The sequence below is a fragment of the Drosophila eugracilis genome, unplaced genomic scaffold (genome assembly GCF_018153835.1).
Source record: "Drosophila eugracilis isolate 14026-0451.02 unplaced genomic scaffold, ASM1815383v1 contig_423, whole genome shotgun sequence".
Classification (NCBI taxonomy): domain Eukaryota; kingdom Metazoa; phylum Arthropoda; class Insecta; order Diptera; family Drosophilidae; genus Drosophila; species Drosophila eugracilis.
In genome coordinates, this window is record NW_024573287.1 from 629533 (window position 1) to 653000 (window position 23468).

At 37.6% G+C, this 23468-nt stretch overlaps 1 protein-coding gene across 1 annotated transcript; it reads left to right on the forward strand.

The window, feature by feature from the left end:
* The first annotated feature begins 7492 nt into the window (after positions 1-7492).
* LOC108105198 (gamma-tubulin complex component 3) lies at positions 7493-10921 on the forward strand. The gene is made up of 2 exons (XM_017211651.2): positions 7493-10558; positions 10611-10921. The coding sequence occupies exon 1, from the start codon at positions 7559-7561 to the stop codon at positions 10274-10276; it is 2718 nt and encodes a 905-aa protein (XP_017067140.2). The 5' UTR covers positions 7493-7558; the 3' UTR covers positions 10277-10558; positions 10611-10921.
* The last annotated feature ends 12547 nt before the right edge of the window (positions 10922-23468 follow it).

The window sequence follows — 23468 nt, forward strand, 5'->3', positions numbered from 1 at the left end:
ATGTGGAATGTTGACGTAAGTGTGTGTAATTCATAGCGGATTTGCTTGCGGAGGGGAGAGGGGAATTATTCATGCGCACTTGATTGTGCACACAACAATGGAGCTGATCGTAATCAGTGTCTCGTCATCATCATCATAAACTGCTCCACCAACGGTCAAGATATATTTCCCTTGGCACTGCGGTAATCATGTGATAGATATCCTTAAGCAAGTCAAATGGTCTGAAACCTTCAGACTATTTGTTATATAAAACTGTATTCTTGTAAAGTTCTTTCTTTAAAAAGATACTCTAGGCCCTAATCTCACATAAACAACAATGAAAATAAGTAAAACGAAAATACATATAACAAATAAATTTGTCGTGCAGCGGTGCAAAAAGGCAAAAGCTGCCTTGAATTGCACTACGAATCACTCTAGCGTGCTATCAATTACTGTGGCAAGTGTTGCACGTGCCACCGACACCGATCCGGTTGGTAGTCCTTCCGAACATGGCTTACACCTCTTTCTCCTGGCACCTTGTTGGTTCCTTGGTTCTACCATCCAGCTAGGACAGCTTGCTCATCTCATTGTGTTTCTTGGCATTTGCTGGCTGGCTTTCTATTCCAATTTTTCCCTTTTTTAGTACCCCGCATTAGTGGATTAAGGGGGTATGTTGTATTTTGTCCAAAAGTTTCTAAGGGTAAAATAAACATTTAATTTCTTTACAATATTTATCAAAATTGGGAAGCTAACATATACCATTTCTGTCATAAAGGTTCAATATTATGCTGGAAAATCTTAATGCTGAGCGAAGAGCAAAGAAATTTACTTAAATTGCTGAGTACCTCATCGTCGAGTGGCAGAAATACTATTTTCTTTTGGTTTCCTTTTCTAATTTCTTGTCGCACTTTGGTCGTTGTCTTGGCTGCTCCAGTCCGGCGTTCTGTAAGTGGCATGAACATCGCTGCATTTTCTTGACAATTTCTCAGCTTTTTTCTGCTGATGTTCCCTGCTTTTTGAGTGCTTTCAATTGTTGCACAATTTTTTAATTTGCTGCGTGGCCAAAGAAATGAAAGAGTTGCCATCGCACAGAGAATTTTAATCTAAAGTGGGTGGCCACACCAAGCTGTTCATGCTATTGTACAAATTTTTTCCAACCCATATTGTTTATAATAAATAACGATTGTGTAAGCTTACTCCTTTGCCGTTCCTAAGCCAATTAAATCAACATTTGGTTACAAAATCCCGGATATTTCGTCTTTCATATATGCATTAAATTAACCACAAATGAGCACACAATTTTCACATATTTAGCCCGCACTCGAATGCCAAAACAACGTCATAATAACTCAGTTGGCCACAAAACAAAACAAACTTCATGTGTCGTTCGTGTGTGCATATTTCTGCATTCGAATTGTTAGCCTCTTGAGTAAATTGCAATTTAATTTTATGCAATTTGCCGAAAGGCTTAATGCCTAAATTGTATCGAAGGATAATGTCCGTAGGTCTACTAATAAGCCTAATTCCAAATTCTGCTGATATAATTCGAAATATGCCAAACATCAAAGGCAGTTTGTCAATGCAATGCAACAATCTTTAAATACCCTTAAGGTTTGTTTAATATGGCTTAAAGAACTTTGTTTGTTTTAGGTTTAATTGTCTTTTCTAAAAGCTTAAAAAGTTATAACAAGAATATGAATTTAAATTTAAATACTTTTGAAAAGCAAACCACTTCCCTTAATTGACATACCCATTCTCAGTACTCACCTTTCTTATTAAATACCAAAATGTAATAAGCATTAAATTTCGTTGCAACCTGCAGTTGCAAGTAGAATATACGAAAGATGACATCCAGTTGCAATTACAATGTAATTACAAGCAACAGACGGAGAACGTTTTAAATTTTGTATGTCTGCTGCTGAATGTCCTAAAAGGATTAGGGAGCCATGGAGGATGTGTTCCATTTAAGCAGCAGCTTATGCCATAAACATGGGATATGAGATGACTCTCAATGTCTGCCATAAAATGACGCTTAAAGTGTGGCACGTAATTGCTACTAACCCTTGTCTTTCTGCTTCTCTAATTGCCACAAGTGCTCGTCTGTTGTATGATTTTAATTAGAATTAGTGTACTAAGCCGGTATTTTTGATTCTTTAAGCGCACTTAACACTCAGTAAGTGCTCGGTAAATACAAACTAGACCGGATCCATAGTCGACGCAGATATCCGGAGATGTTTGGCAATCAGAGCTTGGTAGTTGCTGTAAATTAATTTCCTGGTTAGCTAATGCAGCAATTGCAGTTTCCAGTCTCAATTATCGCAAGCTTGCTGGAATACATAAATTTCGTATTGCACACCGGCCAGAATCCAGAAATTGATGATTAATTTTGTGTGGTGTGCAGTTCAATATTAGTCGGAGTCCGAGGAGCACTAGTCTACAAGGGATGCTGTTGCATAAGCTAATATATTTATACACCAAACCCCGTGCTATTGGAAATAATTGGAACTTACTATTGTATGTATCTTTTTGTTAAAGTTAGCTGAAATAAATGCCTAAAAGTATGCTAAAATATATTGCAAGCGATGCATCGGAGACGTCGCAATGGGTTCATTGCAAAAGAAGACTGCAGGTCAAAATTTATATTGCACTTTGAACGTTAAGCAGATTTAAGTACCAGCTTACATCCGGTTTAATTTTCCAAAGTCTCGACAAGACTCTCATCCTCTTGTACCAATTGATAAAAACATGGCTCACAGAACGCCCAGATCATTAAAAAACAGAATGTGTGACATTTTGTCAGGCATAATAATAAAATTACAATTGCAGCCCGTTGGCGGCGGCAAACAATCCGGCGGGGAGAAAATGTGCCAAATCAGCGCAAAAAACTGTGGGGCGTCTCTTAAGGAAATGTCAAATCAAATTTATTGACTTTCATTGTTCGTCGGAATGGAGGCAGTGACTCCTGCTCCTGGTGGAAGCCCTGGGCTCATTGAAATGTGAAAAGCCAATGACAGGGGACGAAGGGCTAACAATGTGCACCTTTTTTTCTCTTCTTCTGTCGCTGAATCCTGTTTGGATTCTACTTGTGGCACTTGTCGATTTGTCCTGCACATTCCCCATTCCAAATCCGTGTTTGTGCGCGATTAAAGCGCCGCTTAGCACGTTTGAATGCCTTCCATCCGACTTTACCTCCGCCATTTCGGATTCTCTGAGACAATCAGCGGAGCTTTCTTCTCAGTCCCCCTGCAGTATTACGATTTTTACACTGAACAAGAAAGAATTAAAAATAATTAATAATTCATTCATATATTATACTGAATTCGGTCTTGAATTACAATTTGGTAAATATTTAAAAACCTCAAAAATATTGCATTATTATTTGAATTTCGATTGCCATTTTTTCTCTCAGTATATTCCCTCTTGATTTCCAACAACTTTGCACAATGCCTGCAGGCAAGCTATAAAAATCATATGCTTCCGTTCATTGCAAGGGGTTGGCTTTAGTTTTTATGCTGCTTCGTCTATAGCTGACTTTCTTTGTGCCCAGCTAAGTTTGACAATTATTTGCATTGTTCAGTGAAGTCGTTTGTTCAACATGCACATGAATCGGTAACTACAACATAAGTGAGTCCCTGGTTATAGTTCACAATCGGACAAGTTGGGTTTGTTAGGCAGAACGACTCTATTGTGCACTGTCCATTGAATCTGTCGGATGGCAGTATATAGAGCCAATCCGGCGATGTATAAAAAGTGGACAAGAGATAAATTCGAGAAAGGGATGTTTTGCCTGGCTGTTTTGTATCATTAGTAGGTCAATGATGCGGGTTTAGGAGTAGAGTATATTTTTGGGATAGTTTCGAATGCAACTTGTAAAGGCTTAACACTTTAAAACCCACTTTTAAATAAAGATTTAGGCCACCAAAAAAATAAATTCCAAGCCCAATTTAATTTTACATTTCTTCCAGTTTTCAACGCAACAGTTCTCGCATTATTCAAGAAATTCACTTTATAAACTCGCCTGCTCTTTGGATTCTGCAACCAATTTTCTTCACACGAATATGCAAAATAAATGTTCTACGCTTGACCCGAAAGCCTGTTGCCTTTGTCATTTGAAATTCCGGCCAGGATGAGAGCGGCCTGTTGCCAGAAAAAAAAAGAAACCACTTCTTTTAGATAGAATTTTTTTCCAGCCCAGCCTTTTTAAATGGCTCTTTCCGGTTCCGGTTGCGTTACGTTTGACTTGCCTGCACGTAAATTTCGTGGCATTTTGTGCAAGAGTTGTTCGGCTGTTCTTCTCCTCGCTAACTTCACTCATGTCGGCGGTAAATTTTAGTACAATGCATATATAATCTTTTTCACTTATCTTTGCATAGTTTCCTTTCGCTGTAGCCCAAAAACTTTTTACGGTCTGAGGTTAAAAGTAGCGTCATACATTTCCCACGCCCACCAAGCAACCAAACTCCCGAAGCTCGAGATTCGCGGCGCGTTGAGAGCTATGTAATGAATGAAAAGTTGGCAGGGAGTTGCAAAAGGTTGTGGCAAAAAGGTGCACAGGCATCGCAATTTTTGCTGAATGGCTTGGTTTAGTTTTTCGTACTTGTCGACAATCTTGTGACAGATTTATGGGTTAATTATTGTGAATAGTGCAGGTGGAATCGGATGTGAAATAGAAGCATGGCTAAAATCTCATTCGTTTGATTAGGCACATGAATAGCACTGAGAAACTTGTTAGCCAGATATAGAACAAATTTTTCGGTTGTTATAACAAATTTTGTAATAAAAAATGTTCAGAAACTTTATATTATTTTAAGGTAAGATATCACTAATCAATGAAACTATCTTTAAGTGCACGTTGCTTACTATTTTCTCAGATAATTATTTTATATTGAAAATGGACAAGGAACACTCATCGAAAATTTCTTTACATACTAAAGTGACTGCCGTTCCTTCTAACGGTGATCATAACGGCTATGATCTATATATGGCTATTTGGGAACTGAGTGTTAGTATGGGTAACTTCGACCACGATGCGGAAAAATCTGTGAAATTCCTAACCGAAAACAATACATCTGAGGAAAATCCATTCGAGTTGGTTTTGCTTAACGGTTTCCGGATGCGATTCGAACAACTGCAGAATGGTACGGATCCTGAGGAGCACACTCTTCACGAGACTCGGGGAGATCTTTTTATGCGTCTCTACAAGGAGCTGGTGGAAGTAGAAACGGATGAGAAAAGGAGATACGAGTTTCTTTATCTTTGCTTTGAACTCTTCGATTCCGTCTATCCAAAACTTAAGGGGCGTAGGAACTCGTTTACCCATCGAGTGGAACTCATAGATCGGATGCATCTTCAGGTTAAAAATATATTGCATCGCCTTAATGGGTCTCCAGATGTCCACGAAAGTTCTTCAGAAGTTCTTCCCTCATAAGTATTTATTTGGAATCTAAAAAGGCAAGTTGTCAGGACTTAAGTGAGGAAATCATATATCCTGTGAATGAAATCGCATCTGAGGAAAGCCTGAGCGGAGAAAGTTCCTTAGACTCCCTTACTACGGTTTATTTTAAATTGAAAGAGCCCAGTCAATACTCAATTAAAAACATTCCTATTGATAAATGTTTAAGTAAGGAAAATCATTTACCAGCAAACGAAATTTTATCTAAAGAAAATATAAGTACAAAATTGGAATCGAGCAGTGTGCATATTGATACATTGCAAATTGAAGATTACAAATTTATTATGGTTTGTTCAGCTATGACTATTTGTCGTTCAAAAGGTATCAGAATTGAGAAAGAACTCTCTGTGAGTACTAGTCAAGAAGAAAGTTTGGAAACTTCTAATAACTGTCAGGAAAAAGGCATAATCTTCAAAATAGTTCCTAAAATCGAAACACTAAGTCCTTCTAAGAAACATTTTCTTGAAACCCGTATTCCAGTTCGAAATGTTTCCTCTACTAATTGTAATTCTATAAAAGTTTCAAGTAAAGATCAAGGAAAGGCCTCGAATGACGTGATAAATGATAAATCTGGAGTTGAATCTATAGATGATAAAATTAATGTTTCTAAGAAAACTCGTCCATGACTTAGATACTGTACCAAGTAGAGATAGGTATTTTAGCGAAAGACCTAAACGTTGAGGAACCTTCCTTTATGTTTTTCAAGCATCAACAGCGAAATCCGAAAAACATTCTCCTTTTAACTTAAAAAAGATGATTTATTTATTTGATGACTTTCAGAATAAACTAAATACTGTAACTGAAGTAACAGAAAAAAACGATTCCCAAGTTTTGATATCAACCAAAACATCTACTGAAGATACTACTATTTCAGATGAAAAATGGATCTTTTCGGAAAGTGATTTAGAAACAGAGGAAGAAAATCAAACTATAAGCACCATTAATTCACAAAGAAAATTGTCCGTAGAAAAAATATTTAAGGATAAAACGAAAATCAGTGTAAAAAATTCAAAATTTACTGATGAGCTTCGTCGTTTAATATCACCCAGTAAAGTGTTTTTAAAAAATTCGGGCTTAAAATTAAGTCCAGAAAAATTGAATGGAACTATTTGTACGCAAGATGATCAGAAAAGCCTTTCCCCAGTTTTAAGAACGACAAAGAAGTTGGATGGATCCCCACCATTGTGTTTAGATAAAAACCATTCCACTGAAAAAAGCATTGATAAGAAGGAAAACTGTAAAGATTTGGATAAGGTGGGTTCCCCAAAACCAGTTAAAAGCTACAATGAACACCAGGAAGACTTTATGCCATCTTCAGGAAAGCTAACCATTGCACTATCTCTGGAAGATGATTTGATCGATGATTTGAACTTTAAGTTAAAACCATATAAATCAAAAGATTCGTTCGCTAAGAAGTTGGATAAGTCCTTGCCGGTATATTCAGAAAATTTGATTAACGTAGATGACATAAAATCAGTTAATAGTAATGACTATAAAGAGTTAAAAACGGCTTTAGAAGTGTCAACTATTAAGGATGATTGCTTGGTAAAAGATGATCTGAGCTATAAGTCAACTTCAGATAAATCAAAAGAACTTTACGCTGAACAGGATGATCAACAAATGCTTTCACCTATATTAGATCGAATTTCACAAACATTTAGTGATGTTAAGCTTAATGTCTTAAAAGAAACCGAAAAGTCTTTGTCAGTTATTTCAGGAATCAGTTTTAGTATGGAAAGAAATCTTAAGAAGGATGGTAATTTAAATGCTGTTGAAGATGAACCGGTGAATATAAATTTACCTTCGCCTAATTTAAGCTTATATAAATCTGATGAATGTAACTTGGTCAATGATAATTTAGTCCCTGATAAACTTGAGCAAAATCAGGAAATGATTTCACCCATATTGAGTCAAATTACACAAACTAGTAGTTATGTAAAACTACATGTATTAAAGGAGGTGGATAAGTTTGTGTCTGCGTTTTCAGGAAGAATAAACCTTATTGACAAATCTACTAATAAAGACACAAGCCATGAGGAAGAAGATTCTCTCACAGAGGAGGACTTAGTATCGTCATGTTACTTAGGAACTAGCATATCTAATCTAGAATGCTCTAGTCTGAGTTGTATGCTAGCACCCCCTCTTAATGAAAATGTTGACGAACAAGACAATCAGGAAAGGATATCACCAATATTAACTCAAATTTCAAAAACGGTTAATGACATTAAGTTCAATATTTTAAGGGAAGTGGATAAGTCCCTATCGGAATTGACTTTAAAAAGTGCTTCTGATATTTTACTAAGGAAACGATCTGAGTCAAAAACTTTAAGGAGCTCTTTAACTGACAGTAATGGAACCTTTGAAATATCTGAGCTCAACTTAAGTAACGATACGGATACATTTGGGTCCCAATCGAGCATGCGAAGTGAAACTTCTTTAACTTTACCACTAGCTGAGGAAAGTGATGGCATCCCTAATTTATGCAAGCAATGTGACATTAAAGTAAAATACTCACAGAAGGTAAATGAATATTTATCTGAAGGCTTGACTATAAGAAGGATAAAGTGCAGAGATCATCCCCAATGGGAGCATCAGCGTCACATTATAGCAGCTCCTCGTGTTATTATTAAAACATTCAAATCGAATGCGGCATACAAATGGTTTCCTAATGATCCCAATGCTCCCGATTTCTATGAACAGTTGGATCAATTTTTTGAGGTCATAGGCCAAAGGGGAAGTTGCGCAGACTTCAATATATCCTCGATTCAGTTACGATTAAGCAAGATTCTGATACGCATTAAGACGGACGCCACCGAGCATATAAGTTTCCCTGAATGGGTAGCTATAGTGGGTACATGTAAGTTCCAGCACTTGCTCACTGCGCAGGAGAACCGCGCATATGAGTCGTTGCGTTGGATATTGAGGGATAAGGGTGATCAGGATCTATCTCCAGAGTCTCGATTCACTGATGCCCTCCACGGGATAATGGGATACGGGTCGCCACACTTAAAGATGTCATCCTTGACTGGCCGGCTTCATTTACGTTCACCTCAGCATCAGGATAGCATTAGTGATTCTTATTTGCTGCTGACCCTCGGCCACTTGGGATACATCTATCGAGAGCTGAGGAGATATCTGACAATTATTGAACAAAAGGGAGAAACTGGTGCTGCTCTTAAAAAGTGCTTGCAAAAGTACCTCCTGAATTTTCATCAGTTCTATAACATTCAGAAAAGGAATCCTAGTAGTCTCCTTTGTTTGTACCGAAAAACTCGTAGCTTTCTGATGCAATATCAGTGGCTTTTGGGTGTGCTTAAAAGAATGCAAAATGAAAAATCAATTTTGATTTCACTTTATGAAGAATTAGGCCAAAGATTTGGATCTCAAAGGTACTTATTGCTAAAGTGGTTAAGAGTGGTAAGCCAACCATTCCAAATTAGACTCGTTCACTGGCTATCTAGCGGTCAATTAACTTCTTTTAATTTTGATGAGTTTTTCATTAAAAAGAGTGAAAACTTAAGCATGGAAGACTTTTGGCAGAGGCGTTATCAATTTATAGAGATTTTCTCTAGGCTATTCCATCCTCAGCTTGGTAAATCTGTAATTAATGTGGGCAAGACTTTGGTTTACTCACGGAAGTACTTGGGCATCAATGTGGGGACTTGTCTGAATAGCAAACAACTTCGAAACGTATTGCAAAATAAATTTGATCAGTTATTTCGATATGGCGATAAGGAACCACTCTATGAACTGGTTCACGATCTGCATTTCCAAGTATCTGCCGAGGTCTTGATCCACCTTCGAAAGATTAAAGCCAATCCGGAGTATCTCTTTTCTCAGCTTCACAAGTACATATTCCTTGCGGATATAAGCTTTGTCAGAGAGTGTATCGCAATATTTGGCCACCTTTTTGGACAGTCAAAAAGCTCTTTTAATACTCAAGCTTTCAATGAATTGAAAGATAGAATGTTAAGCAAATTCATTCCAGAGCTATATATTGATAAAGGTAACAGCGAAGGTACCGAATGCTGGTCAGTTCTTGTCTTCCGCTGGAGGTTTCCGAGTGAATGGATTGCTCTTCTCGGCACTGATGCCATTCTATATGAAGCCACCTCTATGGCTTTATGGAGATTCCATTATGTCAACTATATCTGTGAAAAGATCTTTCAAAAGCAGACAACATTCCGTAATCGTGCCGACTTCAAGTATTTCAAAGATCTCCTTAAAACCGACAATAGTTTTGCAAATCTGATTAAAATTTGTCTCAACTTTATACAAATTTTAAAGGAATATTTACAAAACGAGTTACTAGAATCTGAATTAGTAAGACTTTTGTTAGCCTGCAATGAGGCTAATACTCTGGACGATATATTGACAGCGAATAGAATATATCTGAGGGCCATTAAGCTGGGGACTCTGCAAACAAGAAGTCTTCGGAAATGCAATCATTATCTTCAACGACTTTATAATTTTATACTAAAGCTCGATGGCAAGCAGGAAGAATTCTTGAAAATATCTAATGAGACCATGGATTATATTATTAATGATCGGATGAATAAAGCCCACGCTTTGCATTCTAGTTACTACAGGGATCAAAAGCTGCATTTTTGTCGGACTTGTCAAAATTACTCGGATGTCATCGATGATCTAAAGAAGCAATTTAATTCCGCAATGATAAGCTTTTTGTTTAGTCTCCATTTAGCAGATGAAGATTCATTGAGGTTGCTTGCTTTAAAGTTGGATCCCGAGGGCTATTATGGAAGAAAGGAAAGAAAACTAAATCTTGTTCAAGCTTTTGAGTTCAGAAGGAAGGCTAAATGGTACAAAGCGGTTAAGAATATGTAACATTCCTTATATTTATAAATAATATAATCATAATTTTTGTATTTTATACTTAACTTAACTCCTCGCTCAAGTTATAATTTATCTAGCAAAAAGAATGGGAGATAAACCTCTTTTTTGGCGCTTTGTCTATACATAAATTGGATTTTAATTGAAAATTAAGAATCGACTTAGCAATGTTTGCATTGTGCAGCAACTGGAGAAGCCTTTTGTTATGCAAATGTTCTTTATATTGTGGTCCCGTGTGAATAGGGACAGAATGGAGGAGGAACAAGCCAAACGACTGTGGGTTCGTTTAACTTAAAGAAAATAATGGAAAATTTACTTTTTGGCTTAGGTTTATAGCTGTGGCCAAATGGAAAATCCGACACGAGCGAGTTGGGAATTTGGCTTCATCTGAATTGTAATTGCTCGGCGAAAATTAAATCAAGTTTGGGTCCTCACTTTTCATATTTTTATTAACAAGTTATGCCAACACTTTTCTAACAGCACTCATCTGCATAACTTAATTTTCCGAGAATCCGCATGGAAATATCTGAGCGCCCGAATCTCTGCCAAAGAAATGAACAATGGCGAAAGGATGGCCCAGTCTTGAGCTCTTTTGTTATCTGACAAACACAGCTGGCAGTCATCTCAGCCAGTCAGCCAGTCCTCCACATATCAGCAACTGAGCTGAATGAATTATAAAGCACAGCCGCCTTCAAAAAAAAAAAAACGTAAAAGAAAAAATGTCAAGAAGATAATTGAGCCCAGGCAGAAGGCATTTAATAAACTTGATTGGTAAGACCGGAAGGAGTGGCACTCCGGGGAAGGTTGACAAGGTCCTGACATGAGTTCGCTTTGAGAAAAAGTTAAGTTAACTGGGTGACTTGCTCGACTGTTGATTAGGGAAATTAATTTCATAGGAAATTGCCTGCCTCCGATGCGTTTTTGTTGATAAACGAGCCATTTATTATGTGTGTTGATGTGTGGGCTGCTTTTTTTCCATTTTTATAAACGAAAAACAATCACCTTTTCATTTGGGTACTGGTTTTACTCATAATGATGTGTGGTTATAATTAAAGACAGTAAATTTCTGATGTACTTATCAAATACCCATTGGACCACCTTTTTCACTTTATTAATTGATGAAAAACCAATATCATCAACGATTTTATCTTTTGGCCCATCCCTGTAAGTCTGTGTGCCACGTCAAATTAAACTATAAAATTTATTATTATGCCTGTTGACATACTTGAACTGTGCTAGGCAATAAATTCCATTACAAAGTTGCCATTTTGGCTCACAACGTCTCCTTCCAACGGCACCCCAGTCAATGTTATTGACAATTTGTTGTCAGTTTTTCTCGCCCAAACACAGAGCAATTTATGTGGCCCGAGACCCGGCTTTATGAAATACTTCTCATTACAGAAGGGAGAGAGGGTGGAAATGGTCAGGAGCCGATGGCTGGAACATATTCGAACTATTTTCATTTCAATTGCAAACGGTTTGGCGCAGAGAAATCAATTGAATTGCCATTTCACATATGAAATGGTCATTTGTCAATGGACAACAATTGGAGGGCGTGGTCGCAGCTGGTTTGGATGGTGGATACTGGATGCGGTCAGTCAAAATGGCCGCATAAATATGTCCTTCTCGTCCTGTGTGTGAACGATCTTCTGGCATTCTCCCCTTCATTCCCCATTTCGATGGCTAAATTGTTGGTCGTTATTAAATTTCCGCTGCGTTGAGTTCTCATTTCCGTTTCAATGGCCAATGCAGCTGACCGTCGTTGAATGCTCAACGGATGTTGGCCTGGTCCATAGATATAGATATATATACTATATATACCCATATTCGCATACGTGCGTTATATAAATATTTTCAGTTCTAGATGGATAAACAAAGGGGTGAAAAAGGCTTTTCAGCGAATGTGTGTAATATTCGATTATTGTTTTTATTATAATTTTTAAGAGCCTGCAGAACAGCAATCCCCATTTATCCAGTATTTGTGGCGATCAAAAATTGATTCTACAATTGAAATGCCTGTTAGTATATGTACATTGTACATGTGTATGCGGCTTTTTAGCCAAATTGAAACTAATTGAAATATGTGGATTGCAGAAAACAGCGAGTAGTGGAGAGTGGGCGAAACTTTTGCCATAAATTTCAATAAAACGGCATTTTTGGTATTTTCCTTTATTCCAGTTGTAGTTCTCCTTTATAGATGTGTGTGTTTGTGTGTGTGTTTTACGTTTTATTGGCATTACGTATACGCCGTGACCCATTTATTGTTTCGTCAGCATAACTTTACATTATGTTTTCCCTATGACTTCTTTGGTTTTTTCCAGAAATTATTTACTATTTGAGTAACTTTCTTATAGTTTTTGTGTAGAACTTTTGTAAGCTTCTTATTATCGAATAAACCATGACTTTTTTCACTAATTTGACCGCTTAATTAGATGGAAAATTTCTTAAAAGTTATGTTGCCCTAACAGACCATTAAATATTATGGGTTTTAATGAAAATATAATGCAATGCCCATCAAAGGGGCTCCCTTCTCGCTCCTTCCCAAGGGCCTCCTTTTATTGTTGCCTTCTCTTTGTGGCTGCTGTGTCTTGGCCAAAAAAAGAAATAAATAACAAAATTATTCAAAATTATGGGCCAGCTTCCTGACCTCCCCTCTTTTCGCCTTAACCCTTGTATGGGTGAATGTCTTATTCCTCGCCCTAACACTTTCTTATATACCCAAGTTTTTATTACAAAGTAAAAATATAAGAAAATGCATTAGAAGAGGCGCTAAGTAAATATTAAAATTTCTGTGCCCTGTGCGAGTTGAAAGAGCCAGTTTGGGCGGTTTTATTATTAAATTATTATTATTTTCGCCGACTAAACAAAGCCAGTTAATGGCTTCAGCTGCCGGACAATGGTTGTTTATTTATGCCCTGCGCTAATGGACAGCGCGAAATCGCTGAAAGAGTTTGCTTCGGTGGATATTATTTATTATCGCCGCCACCGCTGCGAACAATAGATGTAATATTTATTCATTTATGTATTGATTTATGGCTGGGCATTTAAATCAAAATCAAGGCAAGACTGCTGAACATTTTATCAATTTGATAAGCCTATTTATTATGATGTTTTCACTTTTCACCGCTGGAGTGGCCTCTCCTCCGCTTTGAAGAAATTTATGCCTTTACTGACCACAAAAGATTCATCTTCATTTCATCTGTCCAACTACTGCCCCAACTACAACGTTCACCCATTCTCCAGTTATCCTCCCAAGGCCCAACCACCCATGCTTGATTAGTTGATGACACTTTGTGCAAAAGACTGAACTCTGCAAATGCCATGTATATATGGTTACATACACTTGCATTATATTTTAACCTTTTTCTGTTTTTTAATATTAAAAAAAATATTATAAGGGTAAGAAAGTTCAGTTAAGCGCTTGAAATTAACATGTAATGCGATGAGCATTTATATTACCTTTTACTAATACTTATTAGAAAATATTATTTTTGGCTGGATTATTTCTCCGTGCATGTGTATACACATGCCTAGCTTCCCTATACACAACTTGCCCCAGGCGATATGTCTCGCTCTGCGGTGCTTGTGGCTAATTTGATAAATATGCACGCGTTTATTCAAATCAATCAGAGTCAGACGCCGACGGGAGATGGTGGTGGGTGGAATGTCTTCGAAAGGAGAGGACAAGTCATTGGCATCGTCTTCAGTCGACTTGCCACCGCTTCTGATTATCTCCACTCCTCCATTCAGTGTGCATCTTGTGGCATATAAATTTCAGCTGTTTTCCTCGGAGCACACATCTGCACATACTCGTACATATGTATATTCATCCGCACACACACAAGCTTCTCTCCTTGGAGATTTCATTAATGTGCGGTTAACTATAATGAGCCTGGCATATAGAAGCACACCACGGGGTTTTCTGGTTAAGTTGGGCTAACTGAAATCTTTTACGGTATCAGTAGGTTCTTAAATGGGCCAATTTATTGTGCCGGAAATTCAAATTATCTCAGCTACATTAGTCCAATTGACCCTACTAATCTTGGTAAGCTTTATTGTATGTTTTCTATAGAGGTAAAAGCATATATTTTGAAAAGCATTGATGAACTATTGGGTCTTGTACTATTAATCACTCGTCTGTTCAAATTTTTACATTAAATAGATGAACAAAAACTTATAGTACTCAACCAAGTTAGGAAAGTTCTTTGAGCCACATTCCAAACTTATTTTCCATCTATCATGAAAACAGTGCTCGCAACTAACCACAAACCAGTGTCCCCCTTTGTAATACCTTTGGTAAATTAACTGCCCCACATTTGCAACTTCATTTGAAGGGGTTGTCCGCCTTGGCCCACATGTGGCACATATGTTGGGAAAAATTTGTGCGGTGTGACCGCAATAAATCACAATTGAAAATGGCGAAAATAAGTTCACTCTTAAATCACTTTGGTCCATGGATGGCATGTTTGTGGAGGGTTTTGCTTACGCACATTTGCCTAATGAGTTTAGAAATCTTGAGGGCCCATATAATATATATATAGGATGTTATAAACTATGCAAAAGATTCCCCAGCTTACAGTGTTTACCTTCAACGGGGCGGACAATCAGCATAAACTCCGAACGCAATCAAAATGTTGAAATAAACTTAACAAATCCCACGTAAACTTTGTTGTTGTTCTTTTTCCGCTGCACATTTGCTTCCACCTGTCAGCGGGTAAAATTCGTTCTCTATGTTTAGTTCGCCCAACGGTTGACTTCGTTTTCAACCTCCACGAATTTCTTCGTTGCACACTCTGCGTATACGTAATAAATTTCAAAATTGCCAGAGGAAAACTGTCCGCAAAAGTGTAATTGTAATGTTTGCTCTCACACTCGCCGCCTTTATCTTAGACCGTGTGCAAGGGGTTTTAGTTGGAAAATCTTGTATTTGCAAAGCGCTTGGAAATGTGAGCGAGGACAGCTCCTTAATCTATGCTACACATTTTTTGTCACCAAAAGGAGTGTGTGCGTAGTTATACGTACACGAAATTGCCAGCTTTACTTTCAAAAGGGTGCCAAGTGTTGACTCGAGGGTGCATTGATAGGAAGGTTGTTTCAAGGTGTTTACATTGGTATTGAGTCCACTTTTTCATGAAAAATCATGAAACGATTTCTCAAGCGGTTGCATTTGGCCAACCTTTTACAAGTTCCCGTCGACTGTCCAATAAATGTCAGGCATACATTTTGATATCCAGTTTCAACTTGCTTTAATCACGCACTCGACGACATTCCCGACACTTGTCTTGAAGGGAATTCATTAAAAAAAATGTCTTTGATAAAAGGACTAAAATGTCGTTTCTTTGCGTTTCATTAAACGATTGGAAAAAGTTTCAGTTGAATTTGACATGAGAAAATGTCAAATTACATTACGTTAATTTGGATTCCATTTCAAGGCGCACATTTCATTTCTTGAGATGCCAGCAGTTTTGCTTAGCTGTTTTTTTTAAGTAACAATAGAGTAGTAGGAAATTTGAATTTAATTAAAGTAAATACAGTTTTAAAAAGTCAATAGAGATCCCTAATAAAAATCCGATTCGAAATCGGTTTTAGTGAAAAATTGTTTATTTGCACCCGTACCAATATTTCTTATTGCTCGTTGTTCGTGCAATTTATTTCCATTTTTAATTTCCTGACGTTTGGGAGTTTATCAAATTTTATTAGCTTACTATTTTATTGGATTTCATGGCTTGGTGGCGCCGGGGACCGGTTCAATATTGACAGAGCTTGTTTGGCCGACTTTTATGTATGGCAATCATACAGAATTCAAATATCCAATCGCTTTTATTGGACCTGGCCCCCAACATCATGACCTTTAGTCTGACAGAGTTCCGTTTTCACAATTTAAACTAGTAGAGCTACATAAAATAGCATGGAATACATGGGCCGATCAAATAACCTTTGAGTTGAGATGCTGCTAGCTACGTTGCCTGACTAATTTTCGCTAATGCAAAGAAGAAGCGCAGGCAGCTGAATGAAAATGGGATAGGGGGTGGCATAAAAAAACTAATAAAATTTACGTTTATCCCTGAAAAGGCACTCGAAAATGCGCGCCTAATGCGCCCCTTTTGGATGACGATGATGCTGATGGCCATGGTGATGATGATGATGATGATGAAGCGCAAGGCAGCTGAGCTTGGGGACCTTAATATAGACAAGCACAAGACATGCCCCAAAAGACGAGACCTTCGCGTCGGCCCCACCCATCCATCCCAATCCCAGCTAAAGTGCCATCGAATTTCAATTCAATTTGCGAGGCAAGGCATTCGCTAAGGGTGCGAAAAAATTTCTATAGCATATTTTTGCGCGCCGCGTTTGACTTGAGTTGAATGGGTAGGTCGTTGGGGGCACGGGAAGGAAGATGCCGTTGGTGTGAAACCCTGAGCATGGGGGCGTGGTCCAGTGTATGAGTAATATTTGCGCAAAGGGTTACCAAGAATCGCTGATATTGATAGTCGCGAGCGGAAGAATAAGTAAGTCCGCTTTTGAAGGATTTAGGGTTTCGCCCTCAGAATTCCTCGCCTTTTCGCCTGTTTTCTCTTTATTATATCACGTTCTCAACATAAATGCGTTAAGTGGGGACTTGGACTAACGGTTGGGGGGTGCTTCAAGGCGTATTTGAAAAGCGCTTAAATTCAGTTGAGCGTTCTTTCTTATTTATTTATTTTCTCTTAAAAAAAGAAAAATAAAAGAAGTCCTAAGAATATGGGGTACATCCTCTCAAATGTGATAGGCGTGTGTGAGCTCTTCTCCTTTTTTTTCGGCTTAAAGCCATATGAGCCCATCGGGCTTTCAATCGTGTTACTCTGGCGTAATTCTGATGACACTTGGGCCCGGTTTTTAGGGTGTCGTGTGCTCATATTGACAGGGCTTATCCTTTAGTTTATATTATTAGCTTCGAAAGTGTCACCATAATTGAATGGATTTTTCGTGAATTTGATTCAATGGAAAGGTTAGTTTAGTTACATACAGATAAAAAGTTATAGGACCGACATAAAAATATTTATGTTAAAAATGGTTAGCATATTAATTTCTTAAAGTTCTTATGGTCCCTTATATCTGAAATTACGCTGTAGACCAACAGTTTTTCACCTGCAATTTTGTTGAATCGCCTTTGGCGCTACCTATCCACCTCCCATACTTTTCATATCGCCAGCTGTTCCAGATTTATATGAAAAACTTGCGAGAAACCCGAACATCGTACTTTCCAATTTGGCTGGCGATTTTTTCCGTTTAGTTGTGAGCGAAATGTGTGTTTTAGTGGCTTGGCATTAGCATGTTGGTTATACATAAAGCTGGGCATCTGGCCCAAGGACTCCCCCTTACTTTACCCTCTTACCCAAAAACTTTTCCTAGAGGCATTGTAAAAACGTTTGCATTGCATTGCGTCGCACTGAGTAAGAATAGAAAAAACAAACAAAAAAATGGTGAAATTGGTATGTTTTCGACTTTTGGCGTTAGAATTGAATTTATGGTCGCCAAATATGTGGTTTTATTTTTTTCTGGCTACACCTTTCACGGATTTTCTCTCTTTTCATACAACTAGGAGACATATGGTTTGGAAATTTCTTTTGGCCCCTCTTTAAGATTGGTTATATCTGGTAAATTTAGATAGATTTATTTGTTGTTTGTTACTGCCAATATATTTGAAGGACACACAAGAGCCAGTTTGTCATTTTTGGCCATTTCTTTGTCATCGGAAACAGTTGTGAAGCTCGTCAATAAAATTTAGCCGTTACACGTGGTCGAATTTAACGCCAGACTGTCAATGCGGCGGCCTGAAGTGTCCAAACAATAGAAATTCGGAGAACTTGAACCTTTTGAAATGAAATACAAAGGCGGGGATTCAGTATTATTTATAGTCTTGCTTTGTTTGTGATGATTTCAAGTTATCAGTTCCACTGGCGAATCCATTGAAATTGGATTCTATTTATAAACATCGTGATTTATGGTCAGGAAGATCGAAATATTATTTGTGAAAAGATTTTGCGTCTGTAATTGATTTTATTTTGAATAATTAGATATAAAATTAAAACAAAAAAACCCTTTAAGTAACATAAAATAGTTAGTTAATAATATTAAATTCCCAAACTGTCATTTACCTTTATCTATTAGCAAAGTCAATTTCAATGATTAGCGAATTCAGTTATTCAGCTGGTTATCTTGTCGAAGTTTGTGCAATAAAACCAACTTCTTTATGGGGAGTGAAGAGCACTTTGCCTTTGGAGTAATATCGCTACCATTATCGTCTCATTTTTCTTAGTTTTCCAACATTTTTCCGGGGCAAAACTGTTGTTGGGTAAGAAGGAAGAACTCTTTTCGCGCTTCGCCACTTCGACATTAGTTTCGCTTAGTGAGCAAAACTTGACCACATCGAACTGCAGGGCGTGTAGGAAAAACAAAAACCACTCGGCAAACTCAAGTTTATTGCCTTGTCCTCAGTCTTCGTCCTTCCTTTGCTAGGGTGAAAAAAGTAACTTTTCTACACACGACTTTGCTGGACACTTTTTTCCCGTATATATGGTTTTTATATATATATATATTTATATAAATATATAAATATATAATATTGAAAAGTTTTTATATTTGTCCAACTTATGTTGGATACAATTTAAAAGAATAAAGTTTAGTTTTAGTTTGGAAATTTGTCCTAATGCTTGACATGATGGTAAAGAATGGTTTCGAATTTGATTCGATTTGGATGGCTTAATATGTTTAAAAAGTATTTTTTAATAACTTAAATGTAATATATAAATTTAAACGTAAGGTAAAACTCTTTAACTTGCTTTAATTGAGCAATATAAATTATGTTAAATTTTTTGTAATTCCTCCACATTTCCCACGCATTTCTTTTTACAGTTTCGCGTGCCATAATAACAACATTAAATTTTTTAATGCAACACGGCGAGGGAAAAAAAGGGTAACCCAACCTGGTAAGCATTATGGCCAAAGCCCTGCCACCCTTACTCGACCTAAAGCACTTTTTGCATAAAATTCATATTAGGCACAAGGCCGGCGAAAGGAGATATGAAATAAGTACAAAAAATGAACACCAACGAAATTTCATTCAAAAATATAATGAAAAGGAATTATTTATATGACTCGCAGAGTTGAAGAGAAGGGTTCCGGTGAAATGCAAGATTATGTTGGGCAGCTCAGCTAAAAATACACAAAAAATGTAAAATTTTAAATTTGATAAAGATATGGCTTAAGCTAAGCCTTGGTTTTAATTTAAAATCGTAATTACAGTATAAGTCTTCTTTTTTTGGCTTAAAATTTCAAATGGGATTCCGAAACATTTAGTCTGGCTGAGGAACAATATCAGTTTGACTTTCCTTTTCCACGCACTAATTGCTAAATATTTTTCATTAAAAATGAAATGCAATTCGACTAAAAAAGTCTCAAGTGCCCCAGAAAATAAAAACAGAGAAAAAAACATTGAAAATTAATTAATGCCAATTTGTAAAAGCACTGAAATCGAAAACTTTTCTGTTCGTCCCAGCACTTTCATTACTTCGATGGCTTCAAACAAAAATGACCCAAAAAGTGAAAGAAAAAATTCTTTTCAACAAAAATTGTTCCTAAAGTTTTTAATAGAAATTACCATTTTGGTCGCTTGGCCGTTAGGTCAAGTGTCAATAATTGGAGACCGAAGGACCCGCTCCGCGAATCGCGATCCAAGGAAAAGCCGATTTCCAAAAAACCCCAACCCCGTCATCCAATTCATTTTCTCGCACTACGTAAGTCGCCACTCTTGATTTCAATAAATTCCCGTAATTAGCGCCAGGCGTTCATTTCTCATTTGGGACAAAACATTTTTTGCTCTTCAGTCGGTTCTGCTGTCAAAATATGCAAATTGAATTTGCTTCTCACAAAAATTCACTCAAGTGGAAGGTTTGTTGGCAAAATAAAAGGAGTTGTCCAGGTAGGTCTACCTTTATAGCGAGTCTCGTGTTAAATTAACGCCAAATTTGAAGGACCTTTTTTTTGGTATAACAAGGAGTGAGAATCTGGGATCTTTCTGAAGCTATTAGAATTGTATTTAATTAATGTCCTAAAGGTAATTTAAAACAAAAAGTTTCTAAAACTTGTTTAAAATAGCTTGTAGTTTATTTTCTTATAATCCTCATTGATCAATTCTTCTGCTCCAGAAAACCTGACCTCTTGAAATATTGCTGTATGATTAAATGCTCTGTCTCTTAATGTGAACTACAAAGCCAAAGGACATTTATTACAACAGCTCCACGTTGTCTTGGTCATTCTTTTTATTTGGGTTGATACACCACATTCAAGGCACAAGGAATACAAATCATAGTAACATCATGACTTAAGTAAACTACAAAGAGGAAATTACAATAAAAAGAATGGAAAATGCAAAACCGATGTCAACTACCGTCAACCTACTATATACAAACTATTCCTCTAAGATCCGTTCTAACCCAAAGCCCTTTCGGTATATCGAGTCGTAGGGAGTACTGGGTAAAATTCCTAAGCAAAAGACAAAGAGAAAGACATGAAAGGGAAAATTATGCCTTTGGCAGTTTTAAAAACATTTTGCTGGCGATTTCTTTTAGCTGTGTTTGTTGTCTTGTTGCCGTTGTATCCTTTTATCGTTGCTATTACTCGCATATTTGTTATAGAATGAATGTTTTCGCCTTCCGTCCCTCTGCGAAACAATGCCCTTGTTTGTTTTCCATTTGAAGGCGACCCCGACCCGTACCCATCCCATCTTGTTATGCATATGATCTGCATATGTAGCTATTTCTCACAGTGTATTTATCTGAGTAAGTGTGTGTTTGTTTGTGTGTGTGCGAGAGTGCGCGAGAGGCGGAAATGTACTGAAATGAGAAATTTCCGTTTCTGGTTCCGACGTCGGAAGTAAAACAAACGCCGATAAAACAGGCCCACGACCCGAGCTCCACTGAAATGGGGGAAAATACTCGCAAAAGGAAGACGACTGAAAGGTATAAATGATTGCCACTGATAATACGAGCATGCGAAATATTGAAACCAGTTGCATACTTTTCGGCGTGCGGCTGAGAATTTATGAACCATTTTCGCCGCGCCGGTCGGCGGGCATAAATCGAGTAGAGAGTGAGAGACAGCGGGTCCTCCCTACCACTGGGCCTCCAAATGCGTTTTGGGCACTCACTAATGGCACATAAATAACAACTACTAACTAAAAAGTGACAAAGCGAACCAGTATTAGGTATCCTCTGTCTTCGCAATGCATTTTGTGTATTATTTTGTATAATTTTCTGGAATTTGTCTGGTTCTTACAGAGGTTTTTGGGGAATACTTTCGATTACCAAAAGAACACAAATTAATATATTAATATAGCCTTAAAAGATTCCTATTTCTTTGCTTTCATTATATATTCTTTTGAGAATCACAAATTTTTTACAAAATATTTGTGTCGGATTTATTTCTAAATCTTATTAGGGTATTCCACAGTTCCATATAGTTTCTTTCATCTGTAGGTTTTATGTTTGTTGTTTAGTTCGGTTTTCTCTTTGCTGGCACCGCTTACTACGCACATTAAAATTATGTTCAGAGTAATGTAGTCGGCACCTAGTGCCACCCACTCACCCACACCATCACACCCGGATTCCCGTTGAGCATAAAGAACATAAATAAAGGAGAAAGGCAACGCGTTCCAAATGGTCGACAGGATTGTGCTGCTGTTCTCGTGGACAGTGGACATTGGCAATTACCGTTGCCGCAGTTGTCAGAGTCTCGCTTTTCCTGTTTCTCCTGCTTACCGCCCCCAAAGGACACCACCTACCGGGATACCACCCCCTTTCATAATTCGCCTTGGCCGGGGGTCCTGTTTCGTAATCACCCACCAACTGCCTCAGTGAGCCACCACCTCCTGTTTGAGGATTATTTGTGGCGGTTTTGGGCCTGCCTTTGGAATGCCATGCCACATCGCGTATACGCAGCGTGTGACAATGCTGAAATACAATAACTGCGAATTTGATTGCCCCTGCTAATGTGTGCCAGCAATAAACAATCAATTTGTTGGAGAGCCGGCTGGATTGCTGCATTTGGTTTATGATAATTAAATACTAAACATAATGCTACGTGGCTCATAATTTATGTGTTTTCCTACGCCGTGTCAATTAGTTCAATAAAATATGAATTATGAATTGTTTCGGGGCAAGACTAAGATATTACCATATTATTAGAATGAAAAAATACTATTCTCAATTCATTCTGGGCAAGCTTTTACAACTTAACACCCAATTCTAACCAGAAAGCAACCTACAAAGTGAGAAACATTCATCTGCATTATTTTTCCGGTATATATGCCTACTCGCCCTCTGGTGACAAATAACACTAAATTAAAATTTTATTAGGGTCTTTATTGTGCGTCACCAAAGAAGCACAAAAAACGCAAAAGGGAGAGCCAGTGGGGAAAAAGCTGGGAATATGTTTTAAATGTTTCGCAAAAAACGAAATATTTTGTTGTCTGCTGTCTGTGTTTGCCTTTTGGGGCCAACAAACAAATGGCAAAAACAAAGACCAAAAAAACAGCGAGGGGGCAAACAGAAAGAAAGCGAGAATTCCCCAAATTGATTAAAACTTCATAAATTTACATTTTTATCGCTGAGGCAAACAAATGGCAAAGGAAAAAAACACAAACACACAAGAAAAATGGAACTGAGTTCTGAAAATTCAACCCCAAACACAGGAAACAGAGAAACCAATTCAACACGTAAGAAAACAAAAGGTAAAACACACCGTTACCAACATGAATATTTACACATGCTTTGGCATTGCAGCATTCTTCACACGCCAGGTAAAATCGAAAAAAATGTTCGTCACCAGTTTGGGTCTCTAAGCTGATTTGAATCCAAAAGCCAATGAATACGGGTATGGAACAAAAAAGAGTCTTCTGGGAACGAAGGGATATGGAGGTGAAGGTTTTTGGGGGTTGGTCGGCTCCCAAATGAGAAATAAAAGTAAATTCACATCATCACAAAATATTATTAAGCAATCAGCCTCTGTTTTTGGTCTCTGCAACCCCGTTGTTGGGTCTGTAAAAAGCTGGCTTTTCAGAGGGGGTTTTGTTTACCTGGCCCCTTACAAGCCGCTGATTAAGCGAAAGTGATTGAGTGCCACCAGAAAGGGGAATTAATGCTGTACT

Excerpts from the sequence above, each read along its gene's own strand:
- LOC108105198 (XM_017211651.2), top strand. The coding sequence starts at position 7,559 with ATGCTAGCACCCCCTCTTAATGAAAATGTTGACGAACAAGACAATCAG.